This window comes from Oncorhynchus kisutch, linkage group LG3, assembly GCF_002021735.2.
Source record: "Oncorhynchus kisutch isolate 150728-3 linkage group LG3, Okis_V2, whole genome shotgun sequence".
Classification (NCBI taxonomy): Eukaryota; Metazoa; Chordata; class Actinopteri; order Salmoniformes; family Salmonidae; genus Oncorhynchus; species Oncorhynchus kisutch.
In genome coordinates this window covers 16,915,013-16,938,855 of record NC_034176.2, presented here as the reverse complement: position 1 = coordinate 16,938,855, position 23,843 = coordinate 16,915,013, and the positions used below count along the sequence as shown (strand labels likewise).

At 40.6% G+C, this 23,843-nt stretch overlaps 1 protein-coding gene across 2 annotated transcripts in view; it reads right to left on the bottom strand.

The window, feature by feature from the left end:
- Window positions 1-21,726, bottom strand: part of fibcd1a (fibrinogen C domain containing 1a) — a 97,334-nt gene extending 75,608 nt beyond the window's left edge. The window contains exons 1-2 of one of the 2 annotated variants that reach the window (XM_020468489.2): window positions 21,208-21,726; window positions 20,930-21,012 (exon numbers count right to left, since the gene is read on the bottom strand). In XM_020468489.2, coding sequence (XP_020324078.1) covers window positions 20,930-21,001 — 72 coding nt within the window. In that variant the 5' untranslated portion in view covers window positions 21,002-21,012; window positions 21,208-21,726. Of the gene's footprint in view, window positions 1-20,929 lie in introns of both variants that reach the window. The other variant, XM_031817853.1, reaches the window with a different exon arrangement.
- Between the last annotated feature and the right edge of the window lie 2,117 nt (window positions 21,727-23,843).

Genomic DNA, 23,843 nt, shown 5'->3' with positions numbered 1-23,843 from the left:
TCTCCTCCATCCCTCCACCTATCCTTTCTTCTATCTCTACTCCGCCTCACCTCTCCTTTCCATTCCTCTCCTCTCTCCTGTTTCACCTAGTGTAGCCAGACAGGGCCCAGACAGGCAGTGACACTGAACACCTCAGGACTAGGGGAGGTCACTGCTACTGATTCACACAGGAGACAGGGGGTGACAGCACTACTGATCACTTCTTTGGACTGAGAAAGGCGAAGCGTCAGGTACTCACAATGGAATTGAGACTAACCTAAAAGGAAGGGACATTTTGAGGAGGACCTGTGTTTTTTGTGTGTAAATATTGTGCTGGGTTTTACTGTCATTTTTTTACACCTCAAATAAGTCTTAGAATTAAGGACAGATGAGAATACAAAGACTGGCAAAAATATTAGTATATAATATTGTCATAAGATTATTATGTCACATAGAGAACCAGTCAAAAGTTTGGACACACCTACTCATTCAAGGGTTTTTCTTTATTTGTACTATTTTCTACATTGTAGATAATAATTAGTCAATACATCAAAACTATGAAATAACACATATGGAATCATGTAGTAACCAAAAAAGTTTTAAAACAAATCAAAATACATTTGAAATGTTTGATTTTTCAAAGTAGCCACCCTTTGCCTTGATGACAGCTTTGCACACTCTTGGCAATCTCTCAACCAGCTTTACCTGGAATGATTTTCCTACAGTCTTGAAGGAGTTCCCACATATGCTAAGCATTTGTTGGCTGCTTTTCCTTCACTCTGCAGTCCAACTCATCCCTAACCATCTCAATTGGGTTTAGGTAAAATGACCGTGGAGGCCAGGTCATCTGATGCAGCATTCCATCCCTCTCCTTGGTCAAATATCCCTTACAAAGCCTGCAAACCAGATGGGATGGCATGTCACTGCAAAATGCAGCAGCATACCACCTTGCATCCTACTGCTGGCTTGCTTCTGAAGCTAAGCAGGGTTGGTCCTGGTCAGTCCCTGGATGGGAGACCAGATGCTGCTGGAAGTGGTGTTGCAGGGCCCGTAGGAGGCACCCTTTCCTCTGGTCTAAAAAAAATATCCCAATGCCCCAGCGCAGTGATTGGGGACATTCCCCTGTGTAGGGGTGGGACATAAATGGGTGTCTTGACTCTCTGTGGTCACTAAAGATCCCATGGCACTTATTGTAAGAGTAGGGGTGTTAACCCCAGTGTCCTGGCTAAATTTACAATCTGGCCTTCATACCATCATGGCCACCTAATCACCCCCAACTTACAATTGGCTCATTCATCCCTCCTCTCCCCTGTAACTATTCCCCAGGTTGTTGCTGTAAATGAGAATGTCTTCTCAGTCAACTTACTGAGTAAAATAAGTAAAAAAGTACCCAAGCTGTGCTTGGAATTCTAAATAAATAATTGACAGTGTCACCAGCAAAGCACCCTCACACCTCCTCCATGCTTCATGATGGGAACCACACATGCGGAGATCATTTGTTCACCTACTCTGCGTCTCACAAAGACACAGCGGTTGGAACCAGAAATGGTTTCTTTGCAGCAATTTGTTCATGAAGGCCTGATTGGTGAAATAAAAATAAATAAAAACATTCACACAGTCTCCTCTAAACAGTTAATGTTAAGATGTGTCTGTTACTTGAACACTGCGATGCATTTATTTGGGCTGCAATTTCGGATGCTGGAAACGCTAATGAACTTATCTTTCCTGTGGCGGTCATCATAAGAGCCAGTTTCATCATAGCGCTTGATGGTTCTTGCGACTGTACTAAGTTCTTGAAATTTTCCAGATTGACTGACCTTCATGTCTTAAAGTAATGATGGACTGTCATTTCTCTTTGTTTATTTGAGCTGTTCTTGACATAATATGGACTTGGTCTTTTACCAAATAGGGTCTTCTGTTTACCACCCCTACCTTGTAACAACACAACTGATTAGCTAAAACGCATTAAGAAGGAAAGAAATTCCACAAATTCACTTTTAACAAGGTACACCTGTTAATTGAAATGATGTCCAGGTGACTACCTCATGAAGCTGGTTGAGAGGATGCCAAGAGTGTACAAAACTGTCATCAAGTCAAAGGTTGGCTACTTTGAAGATTCTAAAATCTAAAATCTAGATTTGTTTAACACTTTTTTGGTTATTACATGATTCCATATGTGTTATTTCAGAGTTTTGATGTCTTCACTTTTATTCTACAATGTAGAAAAACCCTGAAATGACTGGTACTGTATGTATGTGATCAACACTATGGGAGATGATATCGTCCACCTTCCCAAGCGGTAGTGCTGAGCGATAAAATTACATTTAGTTTTTTGGTGGGTAGTTAAACAACTAATTGACCGACGTCGATTCAATTTCTAAAATTCCATGTAGTAATTTTTTGCGGTGAGCTCAACACGCCGTTTCTCTAAAAGTTAAGTCAAAAACTGTGGCTGATTGGAAGTTGTAATTTTCATTAGGCAAATATTCAACCTAGTCCAGTGCATAAATGTGGTAATTAACTACAATGACCATAATACATTGCACCTGTTCTTTCGGGCCACAGGCAGAGGCGGTTAAACACACAGACCATATGAGACCGTAATAATAATAATAATAATCAAATAATACCGTAATAATAAATGAATAATCAAACCAAAACTGAACCGACCTCTAATATCCCATTCGCTAGAGATGATCATTAATTAAGAATGAAGTCAGATGCTTTTGGTAGCTACAGTGTAAAGTGCATTCAAAAAGTTTTCACACCCCTTTACTTATTCCACATTTTGTTGTGTTACAGTCTGAATTTGAAATGGAATAAATTGAGATTCTGTGTCACTGGCCTAAACACAATACCAGATAATTGCAAAGTGGAATTATGTTTTTAGACATTTTTACAAATTCATAAAAAATGAAAACCTGAAATGTCTTGAGTCAAGTATTCAACCCCTTTGTTATGGCAAGCCTAAATAAGTGCTGGAGGAAAATGTTCTGAACAAGTCACATAATAAGTTGCTGGACACACTCTGTGTGCAATAATAGCGTCTAACATTACTTTTTAACAACTACTTAATCTCTGTACCCCACACATACAATTATCTGTAAGGTCCCTCAGTCGAGCAGTGAATTTCAAACACAGATTCAACCACAGAGGCAGGTGTTAGTTATTGTCTCTGATTGGGAACCATATTTAGGTAGCCTGGGTTTCACTGTGTGTTTGTGGGTGATTGTTCCTCTCTCTGTGTTTGCACCAGATAGGACTGTTTCGGTTTTCACATTTCATTATTTTGTAGTTTTTTCATGTATAGTTTTTTCCTTCATTAAAATATCATGAATCATCATCACGCTGCATTTTGGTCCAACTCTCCTTCACCACAAGAGAACCGTTACATCCTGACATTTAATCCTAGTAAAAATTCCCTGTCTTAGGTCAGTTAAGATCACCACTTTAGTTTAAGAATGTGAAATGTCAGAATAATAATAGAGAACTATTTATTTCAGCTTTTATTTCTTTCATCACATTCCCAGTGGGTCAGAAGTTTACATACACTCAATTAGTATTTGGTAGCGTTGCCTTTAAATTGTTTAACTTGGGTCAAACATTTCGGGTAGCCTTCCACAAGCTTCCCACAAAAAGTTGGGTGAATTTTGGCCCATTCCTCCTGACAGAGCTGGTGTAACTGAATCAGGTTTATAGGCCTCCTTGCTCGCACAAGCTTTTTCAGTTCTGCCCACAAATGTTCTATAGGATTGAGATCAGGTCTTTGTGATGGCCACTCCAATACCTTGACTTTGTTGTCCTTAAGCCATTTTGCCACAACTTTGGAAGTATGCTTGGGGCCATTGTCAATTTGGAAGATCCATTTGCGACCAAGCTGTCTTGAGATGTTGCTTCAATATATCCACATAATTTTCCTCCCTCATGATGCCATCTATTTTGTGAAGTGCCCCAGTCCCCCCTGCAGCAAAGCACCCCCACAACATGATACTGCCACTCCTGTGCTTCACAGTTTGGATGGTGTTCTTCGGCTTGCAAGCCTCCCCTTTTTCCTCCAAACATAACAATGATCATTATGGCCAAACAGTTCTATTTTTGTTTCATCAGACCAGAGTACATTTCTCCAAAAAGTATGATGTTTGACCCCATGTGCAGTTGCAAACCGTAGTCTGGCTTTTTTATGGCGGGTTTGGAGCAGTGGTTTCTTCCTTGCTGAACGGCCTTTCAGATTATGTGGATATAGATACTTTTGTACATGTTTCCTCCAGCATCTTCACAAGTTCCTGTTATTCTGGGATTAATTTGCACTTTTCGCACCAAAGTACGTTCATCTCTAGGAGACAGAAAGCGTCTTCTTCCTGAGCGGTATGATGGCTGCATGGTCCGATGCTGTTTATACTTGTGGTCTATTGTTTGTACAGATGAATGTGGTACCTTCAGGCGTTTGGAAATTGCTCCCAAGGATGAACCAGACTTGCAGAGGTCTACAACTTTTTTCTGAGGTCTTGGCTGATTTCTTTTGATTTCCCCATGATGTCAAGCAAAGAGGCACTGAGTTTGAAGGTAGGCCTTCCACAGGTACACCTCCAATTGACTCAAATTATGTCAATTAGCCTATCAGAAGCTTCTAAAGCCATGACATAATTTTCTGGAATTTTTCAAGCTGTTTAAAAGCACAGTCAACTTAGTGTATGCAAACTTCTTACCCACTGGAATTGTGATACAGTGAATTATAAATGAAATAATCTGTCTGTAAACAATTGTTAGAAAAATGACTTAGATGTCCTAACCGACTTGCCAAAACTATAGTTTGTTAACAAGAAATTTGTGGAGTGTACGTATGTAAACCTCCGACTTCAACTGTAAATGACAGAGTGAAAAGAAGGAAGCCTGTACTGAATTTTTTTTCCAAAACATGCATCCTGTTTTCACTAAAGTAAAACTACAAACAATTGGCAAAGAACTTAACTTTATGTCCTGAATACAAAGCGTTATGTTAAGGGCAAATCCAACACAACACATCACCGAGTACAACTCTTTATATTTTCAAGCTTAATGGTGGCTACATCATGTTATGGGTATGCTTGTTATCGGCAAGGACTTGGGAGTTTTATATGGAATAAAAATAAGCAGAATAGAGCTAAGCACAGGCAAAATCCTATGAGGAAAACCTGGTCCAGGATGCTTTCCACTAGACACTGGAAGACAATTTCACCTTCTGCAAGAAAATAACCTAAAACACACAGACAAATATACACTGAAGTTACTTACCATGATGACATTAATGTCCATGATTGGCCTTTTTAACACTTTGACTTAAATTGGATTAAAAATCAATGGCAAGACTTTAAAATGGCTATCCAGCAATGACCAACAAACAACTTGACAGAGCTTAAAGATTGTTTAAAGAATAATGCAAATATTGTACAATCCAGGTGTGCAAAGCTCTTGAAGACATTCCCAGAAAGACACATAGCTGTAAACGTTGCCAAAGGTGATTCTAACTTGTATTCAGGGGTGTGACTACTTATGTAAATTAGATATCTCTGTATTTCATTTTCAATTAATTTGCACAAATTTGTAAAAACATGTTTTCTGTTTTTCATAATTAAATCCATTTTGAATTTAGGCTGTATCACAACAAAATGTGGAAAAAGTAAAGGGGTATGATCACTTTCTGAAGGCACTGTATCCTCCTGCAGAAGGCCAGTATATATGCTTGTACTACATAATGCTGACCCATGCTATTTTGGAGGCTATCAGGCTATTTATTGTCAGGCGATGGTTTAATAGCTCCCAGATCACGACTCAGCCTGAAACACTACACACAATAATCCACTTGAGCAGATAACCTTGGATCTGAGCAATCCTGAGCTGTGGCCCTCACTTAAACAGAGCATGCTTGTACTCAGGATGTCTTCAAGTGCATTGCCGTTTTCTATGTGGAGGTTGTCAGAGCAGAAGCTAGGGTGCGTCTGGAATGGCACCCTGGGCTCTGGTCAAACGTAGTGCAAACTATACTGTGAATAGAGTGGCATTTCAGACACAGCCTATGAGGAGGGAGGCAGAGGCGAAGCTAGCTCAGATCTCTGCACCATTAGAAAGAGGCAGGGATAATAAAGGTCATGACCCTCTGGTGTGACATGAGCAGGGGTGCTGGCCTTAATGGTGTACCCATGTTATGGGTACAGGGAGGGCGCACAGGGTCCAGGATACGTGTCTCATGCTAAAAGCCTGGCACCAAATCAAAAACCTTGCCGGCTGGGAATTACGAGGCTGACGCAGCAGCAATTTAATTTCAGTACTGTACATGCCAAAAAGGCCTGGATCGAGCACGCACACACACACACACACACACACTCGCAGGTTGATATTTATTGGGAGGCCTCGTACTGGAGGCAGCTCTAAAGGGTATCATTACCTGGCACAGCCACAAGGTCATAAAATCTGATTTTAAACCTAACCATAACCTTAACATTAATCATATTGCTAACCTTATGCCTAACCCTAACCTTAAATTAAGACCAAAAAGCAGTTATTTTCATGCATTTTTATGTATTATAGTACATTTTTGACTTTGCAGCTGGTCCAAGTGGAAGTTGCCCAACTTTGCCTCCAGGACAAGATTCATCCCAAAAAATGTCAACCTGCACACACATCAACACAGACATGCAGTTCGTTTCAGAATGTGTGGCAAGGAATAAGTTAGTACTAAATATTTCAAAAATAAAAACACTGTATTTGGGACAAATCATTCACTAAACCCTAAACCTCAACTAAATATTGTAATGAGTAACATGGAAATTGAGAAAGTTGAGGTGACTAAACTGCTTGGAGTAACCCTGGATTTTAAACTGTCATGGTCAAAACATTTTGATACAACAGCAGCTAAAATTTGTCCATAACAAAGCGCTGCTCTGCCTTCTTAACAACAATATCAACAAGGAAGGTCCTACAGGCCTTAGTTTTGTCGCACCTGGACTACTGTTCAGTTGTGTGGTCAGCTGCCACAAAGAGAAACCTTGGAAAATTACAATTGGCTCAGAACTGGGCAGCACAGCTGGCCCTTAAATGTACACATAGAGCTAACATTAATAAAATGTATACATTTCTCAGGGCTCAAAGTGGAGGATGGATTGACTTCATCACTACTTGTTTTTGCAAGAAGTATTGACATGCTGAATGCACCGAGCTGTCTGTTTAAACTACTAGCACACAGCTCGGACACCCATACATACCACACAAGACACGCCACCAGAGATTTCTTCACAATCCTCAAATCCATTACATAGAGCCATGATTACAATGAACTCTATCACACATTGGGTAACTGAAGCAAGCAGTAGAATTAGATTTAAAAACCAGATAAAAATACACCTTATGGAACAGCGGGGACTGTGAACACACACACACACACACACACACACACACACACACACACACACACACACACACACACACACACACACACACACACACACAGAGGAACAGAAGAACACATACGCACACACAAGCTAGCACAAGCACTCTACACACAGACAGTACATTATAATATTGTTGTATGGTGGTATAAAACATTTTGTATTGTAGAAACCGTGCATTAGGAAAGTATTCAGACCCCTTCACTTTTGCCACATTTTGTTACATTACAGCCTTATTACATATATTTTTTCCCTCATCAATCTACACACAATAACCCATAATGGCAAAGCGAAAACAGGTTTAGAAATTTCTGCAACTGTATGAAAAAAAAACTGAAATACCTTCCTTACATAAGTATTCAGACCCTTTGCTTTGAGACTCCAAATTGAGCTTAGTGTAATGATGTGCGCTGAGAGTCGGGAAGCAAGTTCAGGGAGTGAGTGTTTTAATAAATAAACACACCATAATACAAAATAAGACAAATGAAAAAAACGCAGACATGACACAGGAACAGAAACAATGACGCCTGGGGAAGAAACCAAAGATAGTAACATATAGGTAAAGATAATCAAGGAGGTGATGGAGTCCAGGTGAGTCTGATGACGTGCAGGTGTGCGTAACGATGGTGACAGGTGTAAGCCATAACGAGCAGCCTGGTGACCTAGAGGCCAGAGAGAGAGCACACATGACACTCAGGTTCATCCTGTTTCCATTGATCATCCTTGAGATGTTTCTACAACTTGATTGGAGTCCACCTGTGGTAAAATCTATTGATTGGAAAATGATTTGGAAAGGCACACACCTGTCTATATAAGGTTTTAAGGTTTTCCTACTTACAAAGCATGTAGAGGTCTGTAAATTTTATCATAGGTACACTTCAACTGTGAGAGACGAAATCATAAAACAAAAATCCAGAAAATCACATTGTATGATTTTTAAGTAATTAATTTACATTTTATTGCATGACATAAGTATTTGATACATCAGAAAAGCAGAACTTAATATTTGGTACAGAAACCTTTGTTTGCCATTACAGAGATCATACATTTCCTGTAGTTCTTGACCAGGTTTGCACACATTGCAGCAGGGATTTTGGCCCACTCCTCCATACAGACCTTCTCCAGATCCTTCAGGTTTCGGGGCTGTCACTGGGCAATACGGACTTTCAGCTCCCTCCAAAGATGTTCTATTGGGTTCAGGTCTGGTGACTGGCTAGGCCACTCCAGGACCTTGAGATGCTTCTTATGGATCCACTCCTTAGTGTTTCGGGTCGTTGTCATGCTGGAAGACCCAGCCACGACCCATCTTCAATGCTCTTGCTGAGGGAAGGAGGTTGTTGGCCAAGATCCCGCGATACATGGCCCCATCCATCCTCCCCTCAATACGGTGCAGTCGTCCTGTACCCTTTGCAGAAAAGCATCCCCAAAGAATGATGTTTCCAGCTCCATGCTTCACGGTTGGGATGGTGTTCTTGGGGTTGTACTCATCCTTCTTCTTCCTCCAAACAACGGGTTCAAACAGTTGCAGTTAATACAGGTAATGAGTGGAGAACAGGAGGGGTTCTTAAAGAAAAACGAACAGGTCTGTGAGAGCCGGAATTCTTACTGGTTGGTAGGTGATCAAATACTTATGTCATGCAATAAAATGCAAATCAATTACTTAAAAATCATACAATGTGATTTTCTGGATTTTTGTTTTAGATTCCGTCTCTCACAGTTGAAGTGTACCTATGATTAAAACAATTACAGACCTCTACATGCTTTGTAAGTAGGAAAACCTGCAAAATCGGCAGTGTATCAAATACTTGTTCTCCCTACTGTATATATTTGCAAAAATGTTTTAAAAAAACAGGTTTTGCTTTGTCATTATGGGGTATTCTATGAAGATTGATGAGGGGGGAAAAACTATTTAAATCATTTTGGATTAAGGCTTTAATGTGGAAAAAGTCAAGGGGTCTGAATACTGTCCGAATGCACTGTATGTAGTGGTGTAATAATGATATATGATGTACTGTTTATCTTTGATTTATGTGAGATGTAAGTGCTTTAATGTGTTTGGACCCCTGCCTTGGCAGCAGCTAATGGGAATCTCTAATAAATACAAATACAATTACCAGAGGAGCTGCATTTATTATAATTTTTTATGGGAAGTATATACCAAATATTTAAAAAATCATACAGGAAATGTAACTGCCTCTCCTCAGTGAAGCAGTTACAACCCTTAACTGACCTGCTGTCGTGAGGTTCGACTGCTCTCAGTGTTCTAGAAGGTCATTCCCCGTGTTCTAGAATGTCAGTGCAGATGTCGAGGGTGGTTTGTCTTCCACTTGGGAATGGGGAAAGACCATGGGGTCTAGATCAGTCTTTGGGCAGATGCAGACACAGTCAATGTCACAGAATGTGTACCACTACCTGTGTACAGTAGGGGGTAAAAAAGCAACCCGGACAGCAGCCAAACATATGTTGTTGTTGTTTTTGACTCAGATTTTGATATCCTGTGTTCTGTTTGGGACGGTAACTCATGTTAAAGCACACTCCCTGTCAGTCATGGTTCTAATGTTCTTACCACACATACAGTGGACTCAATCTGACAGTAATCTATCTGGAAACAGCAGCTGGCAGAAAGTGCCAGAGATAAGAGGGGTGAATTAGCTCACCTTCAAGACAAACACTGAACATTCTCAAGCATACTCAAGAGGGAGCTGGTTGCCTCCCTGTGACCGTGCTGGCACTGACATGCTATGATTCTCATCCATGCATACACAGTGAACGGTTCACTCGACAGCACAGTTCATGTTTGTCTGTTTAACATCTAACAAATGGTAAATATTGCCCCCGGAATGGTCTATTCTGGTTGCTTTGCCTGCCAAAGTACACTGCTGAGGGCCCATTTAGCGCATGGTCATCTGAACCCCTAAACCAGACTTATAAAGTCAATATAAAACTTTCATAGTAGGAGAGGGCTGCAGGGCACGGGGGAAAAATTAAGAAAACAGTTTGATCTTTGGACACCAGAGCCATGGGAGAATAATCCCAGAAAGCTATCAGAGTTTGCCTGAATCAAGAGGAGGATGTCTCATACTGTATCCTAACATATAATTCTTTGGAAGAGCACCAATCCCTACAAATAGGTCTGTAATATAAGGAGACCAGATGCTGAGGCTTACCCTTGATCTTTAAAATGGCTTTAGGCATATTTCCTACTGGGTTTACTTCGAAGTGACAAAGCTGCAGAGATAAAGTGAAAAGCTGGGCTATACTGACGTAGGATTGTAATTTGAGCCAGTTTGCTACAGCAGAAAAAAGAATCCTGCAGCAATAGTAAATGTTAATTATAATTAATGGACATTTTTGTAGGGGTTGATAAATTTTTCGTAACTTCTGCACTGTATATTCATAGCTGGCTACCAAGCTTTCTTCATTCTCATGTTGACTAGTTTCACCAGTAACCAACAAACTCTCAAACCTAATGAAGATATTGTACAAAAATACCCAATATGTCGTGGGGCTGTGACATGGTCTCCTTTGTCTTTTTAAACGGTCTAGCACAGCTAATGAAATGGCCAGAGGGGACTCTTTGTGCTCCGGGCTCAGTAGTCAACTTATTCCTCTGCAGCTGGGTGATTAAGACTCCCTCTTGTGTGTGTGTTAGTCTGATCCTCTAGCCAAGAGGGGAAAACACACAAGCCACACTGCTGTTCTGTTTCAGCATTCATTGGATTTCATCACTGATATTTGCACCTTGTCATCACACCACAGCGAGAGCTTATTTAGGACAATACTGAGCGATACATCCTTTAAGTGGTAGTGGTAGGGAGATTGTGTCTAATCGAGAAACTGATAGTGAGTGCAACGGGAATGGCTGTATATCAGCAATTATTAGGAAAGAGTTTGATTCCAATTGTGGTTAAGCTAAACTGTACTGCTATTGTATAATGTTAAAAGAATGGACGGCCGGATGCATATTTATCAGGTGAGTAGAGAAACTAGGGGGTAATGTACAGTAAGCAGTAAGTATGATGCATTGCCATTCAAATGCAAATATGAACAGAGGGTACCTCAAAATGTTCACCTCATTAAAGGAAGAAATTATGAGCCACTATGGGAATTACTTATTTTATTTTAACAAAAGTGCAATTCCACTAGAGCCTGACCGATTTAAAATGTCTCAATATCATCGGACGATATTGGCCTTTTAACGCTACGGTATCGGACAATAATTCCACCGATAACCTTTATTCAGTCAATAGGATGAAAAAAGGGAATCTCATGAAAAAAAATTATAATCTGAATCGGTATCGGGCCCCAAAAAACGGTCAGGCTCTAAATTCCACTACTCTGCAACCACTCACTGTTCTGTTCATCAATTTAAGGACATACTGCATTTTATCACAAAAATATATTTTTGTGATAGTCCAAAAGGACAATATAGTACACACCCCAGACCCATCTGATGCAGAAAAACAGACATGTCTCATTTTAACCAGAGACCACAACTGCTAAAATCTTTAGATCCCAACAGCTGGAAGCATTCATTACACTTTACTTTCCAGTGTGCTATTTTTTGAAGTAGTATTAACAGAACAAAATGATAAACATACTTAAGAATTATGGTTTGGTTTATTTGTGATTAACTGAAACAAGCAACTTTTGGGATGAGGTAGTTACTTCAAAAAATGATTAAGTAAGTGCCAGAATGTACCAATTGTTATATTCAATTGTCTTAAAGGGATAATCCACCCCAAACCACTCATTCCTAACCGTGTTAAACAGTGTTAAATGATGATATGTGGAACAAAAAAAATTGTGAACAAATTTAAAATATGAAATAAGGTTGGTAGCAACATGTGCAAATCGTTGTGAAAATCTGTTGAAGTCGACTCCAAAACCCACAATGCAATGCTCCTTTTCTTGGCTGGCTGGCTAGCTAGCAAACATAGCTACACACAATAATACCAAAGTCAATATCAGCACGTGAAGTAGTTAGCTAGCTGTAAAATCTCCTAAACAAACTTCACTATCAATTTAGGTGTCTATCTCACTGAGTTCAACTTGCAGTTCCTCTCTGACCAGAATGAGTGCAGAGTACGTTGTTATGGCAACAACAGCCCATTCCCACGTTTCCTACAGACACACAGGGTGCATTGCGAGATGGTACTTGAAGGGAAACTGAGTTTAATAATTTTGTACACTGTTTGATTGAGCACATCTAAGCGAAATATATACTTTGTCAAATGTATTTGTCACATACACATGGTTAGCAGATGTTAATGCGAGTGTAGCGAAATGCTTGTGCTTCTAGTTCCGACAATGCAGTAATAACCAACGAGTAATCTAACCTAACAATTCCAAAACTACTACCTTATACACACAACTGTAAAGGGATAAAGAATATGTACATAAAGATATATGAATGAGTGATGGTACAGAACGGCATAGGCAAGATGCAGTAGATGGTATCGAGTACAGTATATACTGTACATATGAGATGAGTAATGTAGGGTATGTAAACAAAGTGGCATAGTTTAAAGTGGCTAGTGATACATGTATTACATAAAGATGCAGTAGATGATATAGAGTACAGTATATACATATACATATGAGATGAGTAATGTAGGGTATGTAAACATTATATTAAGTAGCATTGTTTAAAGTGGCTAGTGATATATTTGACATCAATTGCCTTCAATTCCCATTATTAAAGTGGCTGGAGTTGAGTCAGTGTGTTGGCAGCAGCCACTCAATGTTAGTGGTGGCTGTTTAACAGTATACCTCTGACCCTTCTTTGGACACTGTGTTAACCTCCAGACGAGCTTCAATGCAATACAACTCTTCTTCTGTGGCCTCCAACTGCTTTTAAATGCAAGTAAAACTAAATGCATGCTCTTCAACCGATCGCTGCCTGCACCTGCCCGCCCGTCCAGCATCACTACTCTGGACGGTTCTGACTTAGAATATGTGGACAACTACAAATACCTAGGTGTCTGGTTAGATTGTAAACTCCCCTTCCAGACTCACATTAATTAAGCGTCTCCGATCCAAAAATAAATCTATAATCTACTTCCTATTTCGCAACAAACATCCTTCACTCATGCTGCCAAACATACCCTCGTAAAACTGACTATCCTACCGATCCTTGACTTCGGCAATATCATTTACAAAATAGCCTCCAACACTCTACTCAGCAAATTGGATGCAGTCTATCACAGTGCCATCCGTTTTGTCACCAAAGCCCCATATACTACCCACCACTGCGACCTGTATGCTCTCGTTGGTTGGCCCTCACTTCATATTCGTTGCCAAACCCACTGGCTCCATGTCATCTATAAGTCGTTGCTAGGTAAAGCACCGCCTTATCACAGCTCACTGGTCACCATAGCAGCACCCACCCATAGCACGCGCTCCAGCAGGTATATTTCACTGGTCACCCCCAAAGCCAATTCCTACTTTGGCCGCCTTTCCTTCCAGTTCTCTGCTGACAGTGACTGGAACAAATTACAAAAATCACTGAAGCTGGAGACTCATATCTCCCTCTCTAACTTTAAGCACCAGCTGCTAATTTATTGCCTTACCTCCACTATCTTACCTAATTTGCACACACTGTCTATAGACTTTTCTATTGTGTTATTGACTGTATGTTTGTTTATTCCTTGTGGAACTCTGTGTTGTTGTTTGTGTCGCACTGCTTTGCTTCATCTTGGCCAGGTTGCAGTTGTAAATGAGAACTTGTTCTCAACTGGCCTACCTGGTTAAATAAAGGTGAAATATATATACTGTATATATATTTTTAAATTATGATATAAAGGGGTGGATGTGTTCTAGACAAGTATGCCCGTACTATCTTTGTGCTGATTTGGCGATCTGGAGTGCAGGTCATTTTTTAATGAAATGTGATGGTGTGTTACCCCTATCTCCAGTGACGAGAACTATGTAGCTATGATGCGTTCCTAGTTGGAACTCCTACACGGTTTCCTGATTTCACAGACGGACCACTTAGAAGTTAAATCATGGGGAACATTTATATTTTACCCACTGATAGAAAATAGGCTCTCACCAAATTGACAGGAGTTTCATGATTTTTATTTCTGGGGATGCATTATGTGTGTGTGTGTGTGTGTGTAGTGTTTCCCCTATATGCATTTACGGGACACACTGGTGTGTATGTGTGCAATGTGCCTAAATGTAGGTATGTTTTTGCCTCTCTGTTCCTTTGCCCTCCTCTGCCTGTAGCCTAAAGACAGTTCCTGTTCAGACAGACCGGGTCTCCAGCTCCAGTAGCCCCCAGTGTGCAGGCAGGTTCCTCTGTCAGAGGACTCCAAGGACAGGCAGCCAAGTGTGGAGAAAGCGATTTGTCTTGCAGGCTGGAGCCGGGCTCCCGAGACCACTTCCACAGGTCTGATACTCAACATATCCTCCCTGTGCTTTAGAGAGCTCTTATAGGGGAAGGTTTGCTGCTCAACCCTGCCTTGTACTACCACACTCCAACGCATCCGAGGTACAAGTCTGACATCAAACACCCTCCCTCCCACTTCAACTGCTTTGTGATGAGCTACATCCACCCCGGCTGTTACTCAGGAGTGTTGTGGCACCAGGTATACTTTCACAGCCTCCCCGGTGTTGAAGATAACAAGAGGATGTAGAGAATTGTACACTGGTGTGCATAAAGGAGTGAAAAACGAATAATAGTCAAGAGTGGGGGGTAGCTGTGCGCTTTTCAATGTTATTACATTAAGCAGAATGAAAGTTGCTATTAATCGGTTTCTTTCACATACTGGGTGGCTTGGGGGAGAATTTTGTTCTAAATCCTTGGAGTTTTAGATGGATGAATGGTCTAAACCGTTGTTCATTAAATTTCACTGTCTACAACATGCTTAACCACATAACCTCCTACTGTAATATAGAATTATGGTGCGGTTAGATGGCACGAGGTAGACGCTCGATGCCAAACGTGATGTCATTGTTTTCAATGACAGAACGATGGTAAATACCGTTGAGTCTGGCGGTGAATGCCTTCAGCCACTACGATAGACGGGACTTGCCGCCAGAGTTCAAATATTTCAACTTTTGTCATCTGCTGTAGTGTTGTTTTGTACCGGATGTTGATTTGCACTGTTAGTTTCCTGAAATCACCATAGGAACACATCCCGTCATGCTGGCTTGCTTTTGTCATCACCGTCTTCCTTGCTTTCTTGTCCCGCTATGCCGATCGGTATGGCGGTTTTTGCTTCCCTCATCTAAATGCAGCATTAGGTATTACCGTTAAAATATAATCTTCATTAATAAATCGGCAGGAGGTAATGGAGTTTGTAATAGTTATATTCTAGTTCAAAGGTCACATTGAAATCAGTGGTGGAGAGCAGACAGGAGAGGACTATTCATTAGGAGCCATGGTGCCGTAAGATCAAATGAATACCAACCACCCGGTAGAAAATATATATCTTCTTATCCCTCGCCTTGACCCACCCCTGCCTGCAACTACAAAGATAAATTAACAGTAAGTGCTCATTTAAGTAGAAAGCAAATGGAAACATTTTATCATTGGAAGGAAGGAAAGGAAGGCAGTTTCAGCCACTGGAGGTAATCACAGTAATCCATTCTTTTCAGTTAGTGGCTCACAGCATGTTTATAGGTTGGCATTAATCAGAGCAGAATGCATTAGCCAGGCATCACAGAGACATTGCATAGCAATGTGTTGTTTAGAAATGTATATGATGTCGGCCATACCAAATGCAGAGGAGTGAAGTCTAGAATCCAGAGACCATTGGAAATAAATATTTGGAGTTTTCAGATACACATTATCGACTACAGTCTGTTGGAATGTACTGTATCTCTGGTGTTAGAGGCAACAACAAGTGATTTCTCTATCATATTCATCATCTTTAGTCAATGTATATTGAAGCCAAAATTATCTGCTCTGCTTAGATGTCAGGTTAGCACATTGGAACTGTGATGACTTGAAGCCGGTCTGACAGACTGACATGGCTAGTAAGAGTTTTAGAGTGTACTGTAAAGCCTGATTCAATTGTCCATAATAGATTATGGGGCTTGGCAGTCTATCAGTCTATGATCTGATAGGACAGATGCCAAGTCCACTCAAAAGTCATCAACAGAATGAATGTTTCTCTACTAAACCGTAATTTCTTCTTATTTTAACAGCTTGTGTGTGTGTGTGTGTGTGTGTGTGTGTGTGTGTGTGTGTGTGTGTGTGTGTGTGTGTGTTTGTGTGTGTGTGCATGTGTCTGTGTGCATGTGTGCATGTGTTGACGCTCCTTTCACTGATTGCTGACTGGCTAGTGGAGCAGGTCAAAGCCATTTGCACCTCCTCTGGGTGGCTTCACACCAGGGTGATCCCTGGCGTCTGTGATAACAGCGCTTTAAGAGCCCTCAGGGTTCCCTTAGGCTTGGTAGAAACAGCAGGTTGTTACTAAAGCAGTATATAAAAAAAGGTCAAATTGAATATGAAAAACAAAAACAAACACACATTGAACAAAGAATGGCTGGACATCAGAATGAGGGAAGAAGAGAGAAAAGGGTGGAAAATGTGTGCATTTGCAGTAGAGGTAGCTCAAATTATAACCCTCTTGACATTTTAGCCGGAGTATTTTTTGCTTTCATTGTTGAAGATGCGATTGTCTGCCGCTTCGACGACTAAATGTTAACTTGCTTTTCACTGCTCTAGAAAATAACCCCATAACTTGTACCAATTTAGTCAAAGAGGCCTGAGCCTGTAGATGTATATTCTAGCGACAAATTACTCTAAAAATGGATTCCTTATGGTAAATGGTGAATGACTGATCCTATATCCACATCTGATCAATTGATCCTATATCCACATCTTGGATCAATTGGCTTATACAATAAGAAGCTAATGCAACAGGTGCAAACATAACAACCCAGCATTTCCATACTGTCATGTGCAGACTGACGACAGTAACGTGGGCGTACTGGGACATCTTAATAGGTCCGACCGTGCAGCAAATGGGAGCTGGCAGATTGTGGGCTAGTCAGTGGATGGGCCAGTGGCAGGACAGGATGCTCTAATGAGCCATCTCCCAGAGATAACTGTCTAAGAGACAATACGAGAGGAGGGGGCCCTATTAATATCTCTGCTTCATGTTTCCCTGTAAGCAGACTCCCTCAGCGTCTGCTTTCACAGTCCAGTCCCCAGCTGAAACACATACACACGCGTGCGCGCACACACACGCCGAAGCCATCGTCATCTGCCATCAAGTTACATTAGTTTGGTGTAAAAGTAACCCTGTGGCATTCTTATTGATGTAGAGAAATAAAAACATCCCTTTAAGGTGGGAATAAAAGTTCCCATTTCCAGGTACTGTTACTACTCATTAACCTTGAGCTGTCTGACTTCATTGAAGTGTAATTATTATTATTATTCTACATTTTTTAGGGGTGTGTAATTATGTTTTCTGCAGATATCAAACTTCGTCAACATTGTGCTGCTCACTGAAGTTTGCCGTGTTCACTCATGTCATTATCGTGTCATTAAAAACCACAGGCTAAATGCTACATATAAAATTCTAAATTCTGAAAAACTGTTATACATTTTCTTAGCAGAAGGTCATGTGATGATGAACAAATTCAATACTGGTCAAATGGCTGCTGTCATGAAACAGAATATATTGGTCAAGGTAGACTCAATAATATGACATTATATACAACCGGGCAACTTCCTTCTTACAGCCGCTGTTCGTTCTCCCCAAAGTGGGCATGCCCCAAGGGAGGGAGCAAATTGGAAGAGCAAATGCTGTCTTGGTAGATTTGAGGTCTGTTGTTGTTGATGTCTGCAGGCAGGAAACCACCCTATTGTGTGTATGATGATGTTATATGGCTGAGTATACCTTTAAGACATATCAGGATAGGAGACAATAGCTAGGATTGACTGACGTGACAGAGAGCACATGAGAACAATATGTAGGCTACCTGTGAAACTACAGCATATAATGCAGTACTAATTCCTGTGGAGTACTTTTTATAGGCCTAACTACTGCACTCTGAGAAAGAGAGAGCGAGAGAGAGAGAGCGAGCGGGAGAAAACGAGAGAGAGAGAGAGAGATGGATGGATGGATTGATTCCCTTTCTTCTCTCATTATGCCAAAGGAAGGACAGACAGTTATCAGGTGTGTGTGTGTGTTTGTGGAGTGTCTGTCCGTCTGTCTGTCTGTGTGCGTCCGTGCTCCCTGGTCTGCAGTCAGTGTGTTAACATACCATCAAGGCCACTTATGGAGTTAAATTCAATCTTACTGGGCCTCATAAGGCTGATACCATCCAAGAATCTACTCTCATGTCTGCCTCTCGACTGCTATACTTAATTTAGTCCAACGCAGTGATGTAGTGGAGGGTCAATGCAAGTAAACACAGTTTACCAACAATTATTTTTGCTTGACAGTTTAACAACTTTTGCGGAAAGTGTAGGGAGTGTTACTTTTTTCACTGCGACCGGCGATAAGAGTTTACCAGTCTATTTTGTTTTATCACTACATCACTGGTCCAATGTACAGACAGTCCATGTGGAACTATCCACAGCCATGAGTCCAAAAGCTTCACTAGCCTTCCCCGTCAACTCAGCATGCCCTAAATGCATGGTCATTCGGGTACGTGGGGCGGCAGGGTAGCCTAGTGGTTAGAGCGTTGGACTAGTAACCGGAAGGTTGTGAGTTCAAACCCCCGAGCTGACAAGGTACAAATCTGTCGTTCTGCCCCTGAACAGGCAGTTAACCCACTGTTCCTAGGCCGTCATTGAAAATAAGAATGTGTTCTTAACTGACTTGCCTGGTTAAATAAAGGTTAAAAAAAATAAAAAAAATAATTCACTTTACTGGTTCATTTCCTGTATCACTCACAGGATATACTGTAAAGGTGTTGAAGAAGATCTGTCCACAAAATAAACACATTGCTGGCTAACAATATGTGCCAACTGCTGCAGCATTCCAGAAATGCTCATATTGTAGATAGGCTTACAACACTTGGTCACAGCAAACAGTGAGGAATGGAGGCAGACTCTATAAGGCAGAACGGTAATCTCATCTCCTTCCTCTCAACCAAGGCCAGAGATCCCAGTCAGTTTTAGACGAGCATTCTTTACAACAATTTCAGTTTTACATAAAGCCTTGTAGCAGTCAACCACACAGTGATAATAAATATAAACTGGGTGGTTCAAACCCTGAATGCTGATTGGCTGACATATCAGACTATACACCATGAGTAAACATGTATTTTAACTGCTCTAATTACTGGTAACCAGTTAATAATAGCTTATAATAGCGATAATAGTTTATAATAGCAATAAGGCATCTCGGGGGTTAGTGGTATTTGGCCAATATACCACAGCTAAGGGCTGTATCCAGGCACTCCGCGTTGCGTTGTGCTTAAAGACCAGCCCTTAGCCGTGGTATATTGGCCATATACAACACCCCGTGCCTTATTGCGTAATTATAATTAGGCTTAATTATAACATAGTTATGGGCTATATTTGTACTGCCAGAAGAGAAGAGAGTATCATGCCAACATGATTCATCTCAGACACTAAATTACATTTAAACAATACTACTTGACAACCCTAGCCCAACCTATGCACGCCATTCCACAATGCCAAATACTCCGCTGAGATGGACAACTAGCAGAAAGAAGTGCTCTCACTCATTCACAGTGACTGTTATAAATCAATTTAAATACAATTGTATTTGTCACATGATTCATAAACGTAAGGTGTAGACGTACAGTGAAATGCTTACTTCCCAACAATGCTGATAGATAACATGATAAAAGAATAACACGAGGAATAGATCCACAATGAGTAACAGTAACTTGGCTATATACAGTAAAGTACCGAGTATACAGTTAATAGGTGACATAAGGATCACATCACACAGGCATTCACAGGCAATATTTAAAAAATGCAGATTTGCAGCTGGCTCATGTTGCAATAGATGCACAAATCGTAGAGTAACTGGACCCGACAATGAAAGGTCAACATATTTTAATTTCTAAATATGACAAGATAAGGGGAAAAAAGCCCGATGGTAGAGAGGGCTTCAATTTCTGTTTCTCCATGGATCATTTGGACATCTTGCCATTTGTCAATTAGAAATCATCATCAATTCATGCGCTCCAATAACAATTGATGAATAGACTACAATAAATGAATGTAGGAAATTAAATAAATAGGCCTACACCATTATGGATCTACCAGCAAATCATATATTATTGGAATTTAACACTCAATTCACATCATATTACCATAACTTTAAAGTCGGACCATTAGATAAACCGTATGTGATAGGTAGGCTAAGGCTTTCGTAAAAAGGCACATTTAATTCCCACGAAATAAATGGTCATTCGTTTTCTATGTGTAACTATGTGCAATAGTTATGCAATACTATGTGCCACTAAAATAGGAATGTTATTTTATTAACGACTTTCTGGTACCTGCAGGCTTTTCACCTGCTTTTTTTGTTTGTTTTTGAGCAGAGCAGAGCAATGAATGAATACTTGCAGCATGCAATGCCTACCTGAGATTTATGCTGATGTCCATCTTCGAGTTCTGAAACACTGTTCATGATTTTCCATCGATCATTTACCATTCTCTGAAAATCTTAAAATCCGAGATTTGACATCATTTGTAAAGGGAAAGTGTCAACCAGAGGGTTTATGTTGTTTGAACTATTCCAATAAGAAGGGGAAAAGGTTTACACATAAAAACTACTTCAATCACTGCACAGATCTCTACAATTCTAAAGGAGGTCCAGATGGGAATCTAGTAGTACAAACATGTTGATATCATACATACTTGTAGGACCCCTTGCAAAGAATAGTTGCTTTGAATTTTCGCAGTTAGGAAATTGCTATAACGTTCCTTCGTGTTACTAAAAAACACACATGCACTTTGACAGTAAGCGTTCAATGCGTTGCAGATTCTAATGAATCAAAACTTCACCCGCGTTATTCAGAACCTAGAAGAAAACCTGCTTCTATTTCCTCCGTTCTGACTCAAAATTACACGTGTCCTGTCGAGGTTTTACGCGTGGGCTATGTACGTCCTTGTTAAAAAGTGAAAGAGCTCGGGCAAGAGATAAAACCGCCTCTGGTTTCCCTGGTTGACGTTGATAAACATGAAGCGGCTCTCTGATATGATTCAACGCGCAGTCAGATTAGCAACATATTGCATTGGGCAAGAGCGCCTCGACGTGAAATCCAAGCTTCAGTGATTCCCCTTCGTCGTGCGAGTGCGAGTGCGCGCGCGTGTAAGCGTGTATTTTGTATTTTTTTTGTTGCTTTATTTAACTAGGCAACTGTGAGAGAGGCTGTGTGTGTGTGTGGTTGTGTGTGTGCGCGCGCGCGCGACTTTGCATGCGTGCATGTGTATGTGTGTGTTACAATAATGCCTGTCTGTAGTCTACCTGCATGGTTTTTATGCACCGTTTCCCCTCCCTCTGAGATGATGCAGGTAATTAATTTCATCTCAACATTTCCACATGAGAATAAGGAGGAAGATAGCTTGTTCAACATTGCCCTTATACCTGTCATTAGCCTACATGGCGTTATACTCAGGGGCAGACTTAGTGATTTGGACGCCCCGGGCACAGGCCAGTCGAAGAGCTGTTCGGTAACAGCTCTTTTTGGTGAACGAATCACATAAGAATGAAACAGTTAACTGAAAATACTTGAAATGCCGTTCACTAGTAAAGGTCTTTGCATCAATATAGAAGACAAGGAGGCAGGAAAATCGATGAGAGACAAACTATTACTCTTGGATATTTATTCGATATGATGAATAATATTCATAAATATAATATTTATTGTCTGATTCCCTCTTAGGACCTGCTTAGAGTGCTGGAGGTGTGTGTGTGTTAGAGTTCTTATCAGGCCTGAAAAATAGAGCCTGTATTACCCAAGGCCTATGAGCTGAAGCCCGAGCCCTGGTCCGACACATCACAGAAATGTAAGCCAACCCGAATAAAAGCCAGATTTCCAGAAAACTGCCTATCCTGCAGTCAAATGGCATGTTATTAATTGTTTTCATAATTTCATAATTAATAAACATAATTTCACAAAACCTGCCGAAATTCCGGTGTTTCTATGTCAAATGTTATTGTTATATTATAAAAGTTTGGACACACCTACTCATTCAAGGTTTTTTCTTTATTTTGACTGTTTTCTACATTGTAGAAAAGTAGTGAAGTCATCAGAACTATGAAATAACACATATGGAATCAGGTAGTAACCAAAAAGGTGTTAAAACTTTTGATCAAAAACAAATCTAAATATAGTTATGTTTTAGATTCTTCAAAGTAGCCAGCCTTTGCCTTGATGACAGCTTTGCACACTCTTGTCATTCTCTAAACCAGCTTCACCTGGAATGCATTTCCAACACTCTTGAAGGAGTTCCCACATATGCTGAGCACTTGTTGGCTGCTTTTACTTCACTCAGCAGTCCAGCTCATCCCAAACAATCACAATTGGGGTGAGGTCGGGTGATTGAGGAGGCCAGGTCATCTGATGCAGCATTGCATCACTCTCCTTTTGTTAAAATAGCCCTTATACAGCCTGGAGGTCTGTTGGGTCATTGTCCTGTTGAAAAACAAATTATAGTCCCACAGAATGCTGTGGTAGTCATGCTGGTTAAGTGTGCCATAAATCACAGACAGTGTCACCAGCAAAACCCCCCCACACCATCACACCTCCTACTGCATGCTTCACGGTGGGAACCACACATGCGGAGAACATCCGTTTACCTACTCTGCGTCTCACAAAGACACGGCAGTTGGAACCAATAATCTCAAATTTGGACTCATCAGACCAAGGACAGATTTCCACCGGTCTAATGTCCATTGCTTGTGTTTCTTGGCCTAAGCAAGTCTCTTCTTCTTATTGGTGTCCTTCAGTAGTGGTGTCTTTGTAGAAATTTGACCATGAAGACCTGATTCACACAGTCTCCTCTGAACAGTTGATGTTGAGATGTGTCTGTTACTTGAATTCTGTGAAGCATTTACTTGGGTTGCAATTTCTGAGTCTGGTTACACTAATGAACGTATCCTCTGCAGAAGAGGTAACTCTGGGTCTTCCATTCCTGTGGTGGTCCTCATGAGAGCCAGTTTCATCATAGCGCTTGATGTTTTTTGCGACAGTACTTGAAGAAACGTTAAGTTATTGAAATGTTATGTATTGACTGACCATCATGTCTTAAAGTAATGATGGACTGTCGTTTCTCTTTTCTTATTTGAGCTGTTCTTGCCATAATATGGACTTATTTTTTTACCAAATAGGGCTATCCTCTGTATACCACCCCTACCCTGTCACAGCACAACTGATTGGCTCAAATGTATTAAGAAGGAAAGAAATTCCACAAATTAACAAGGGACACCTGTTAATTGAAATAAATTCCAGGTGACTACCTCATGAAGCTGGTTGAGAGAATGCCAAAAG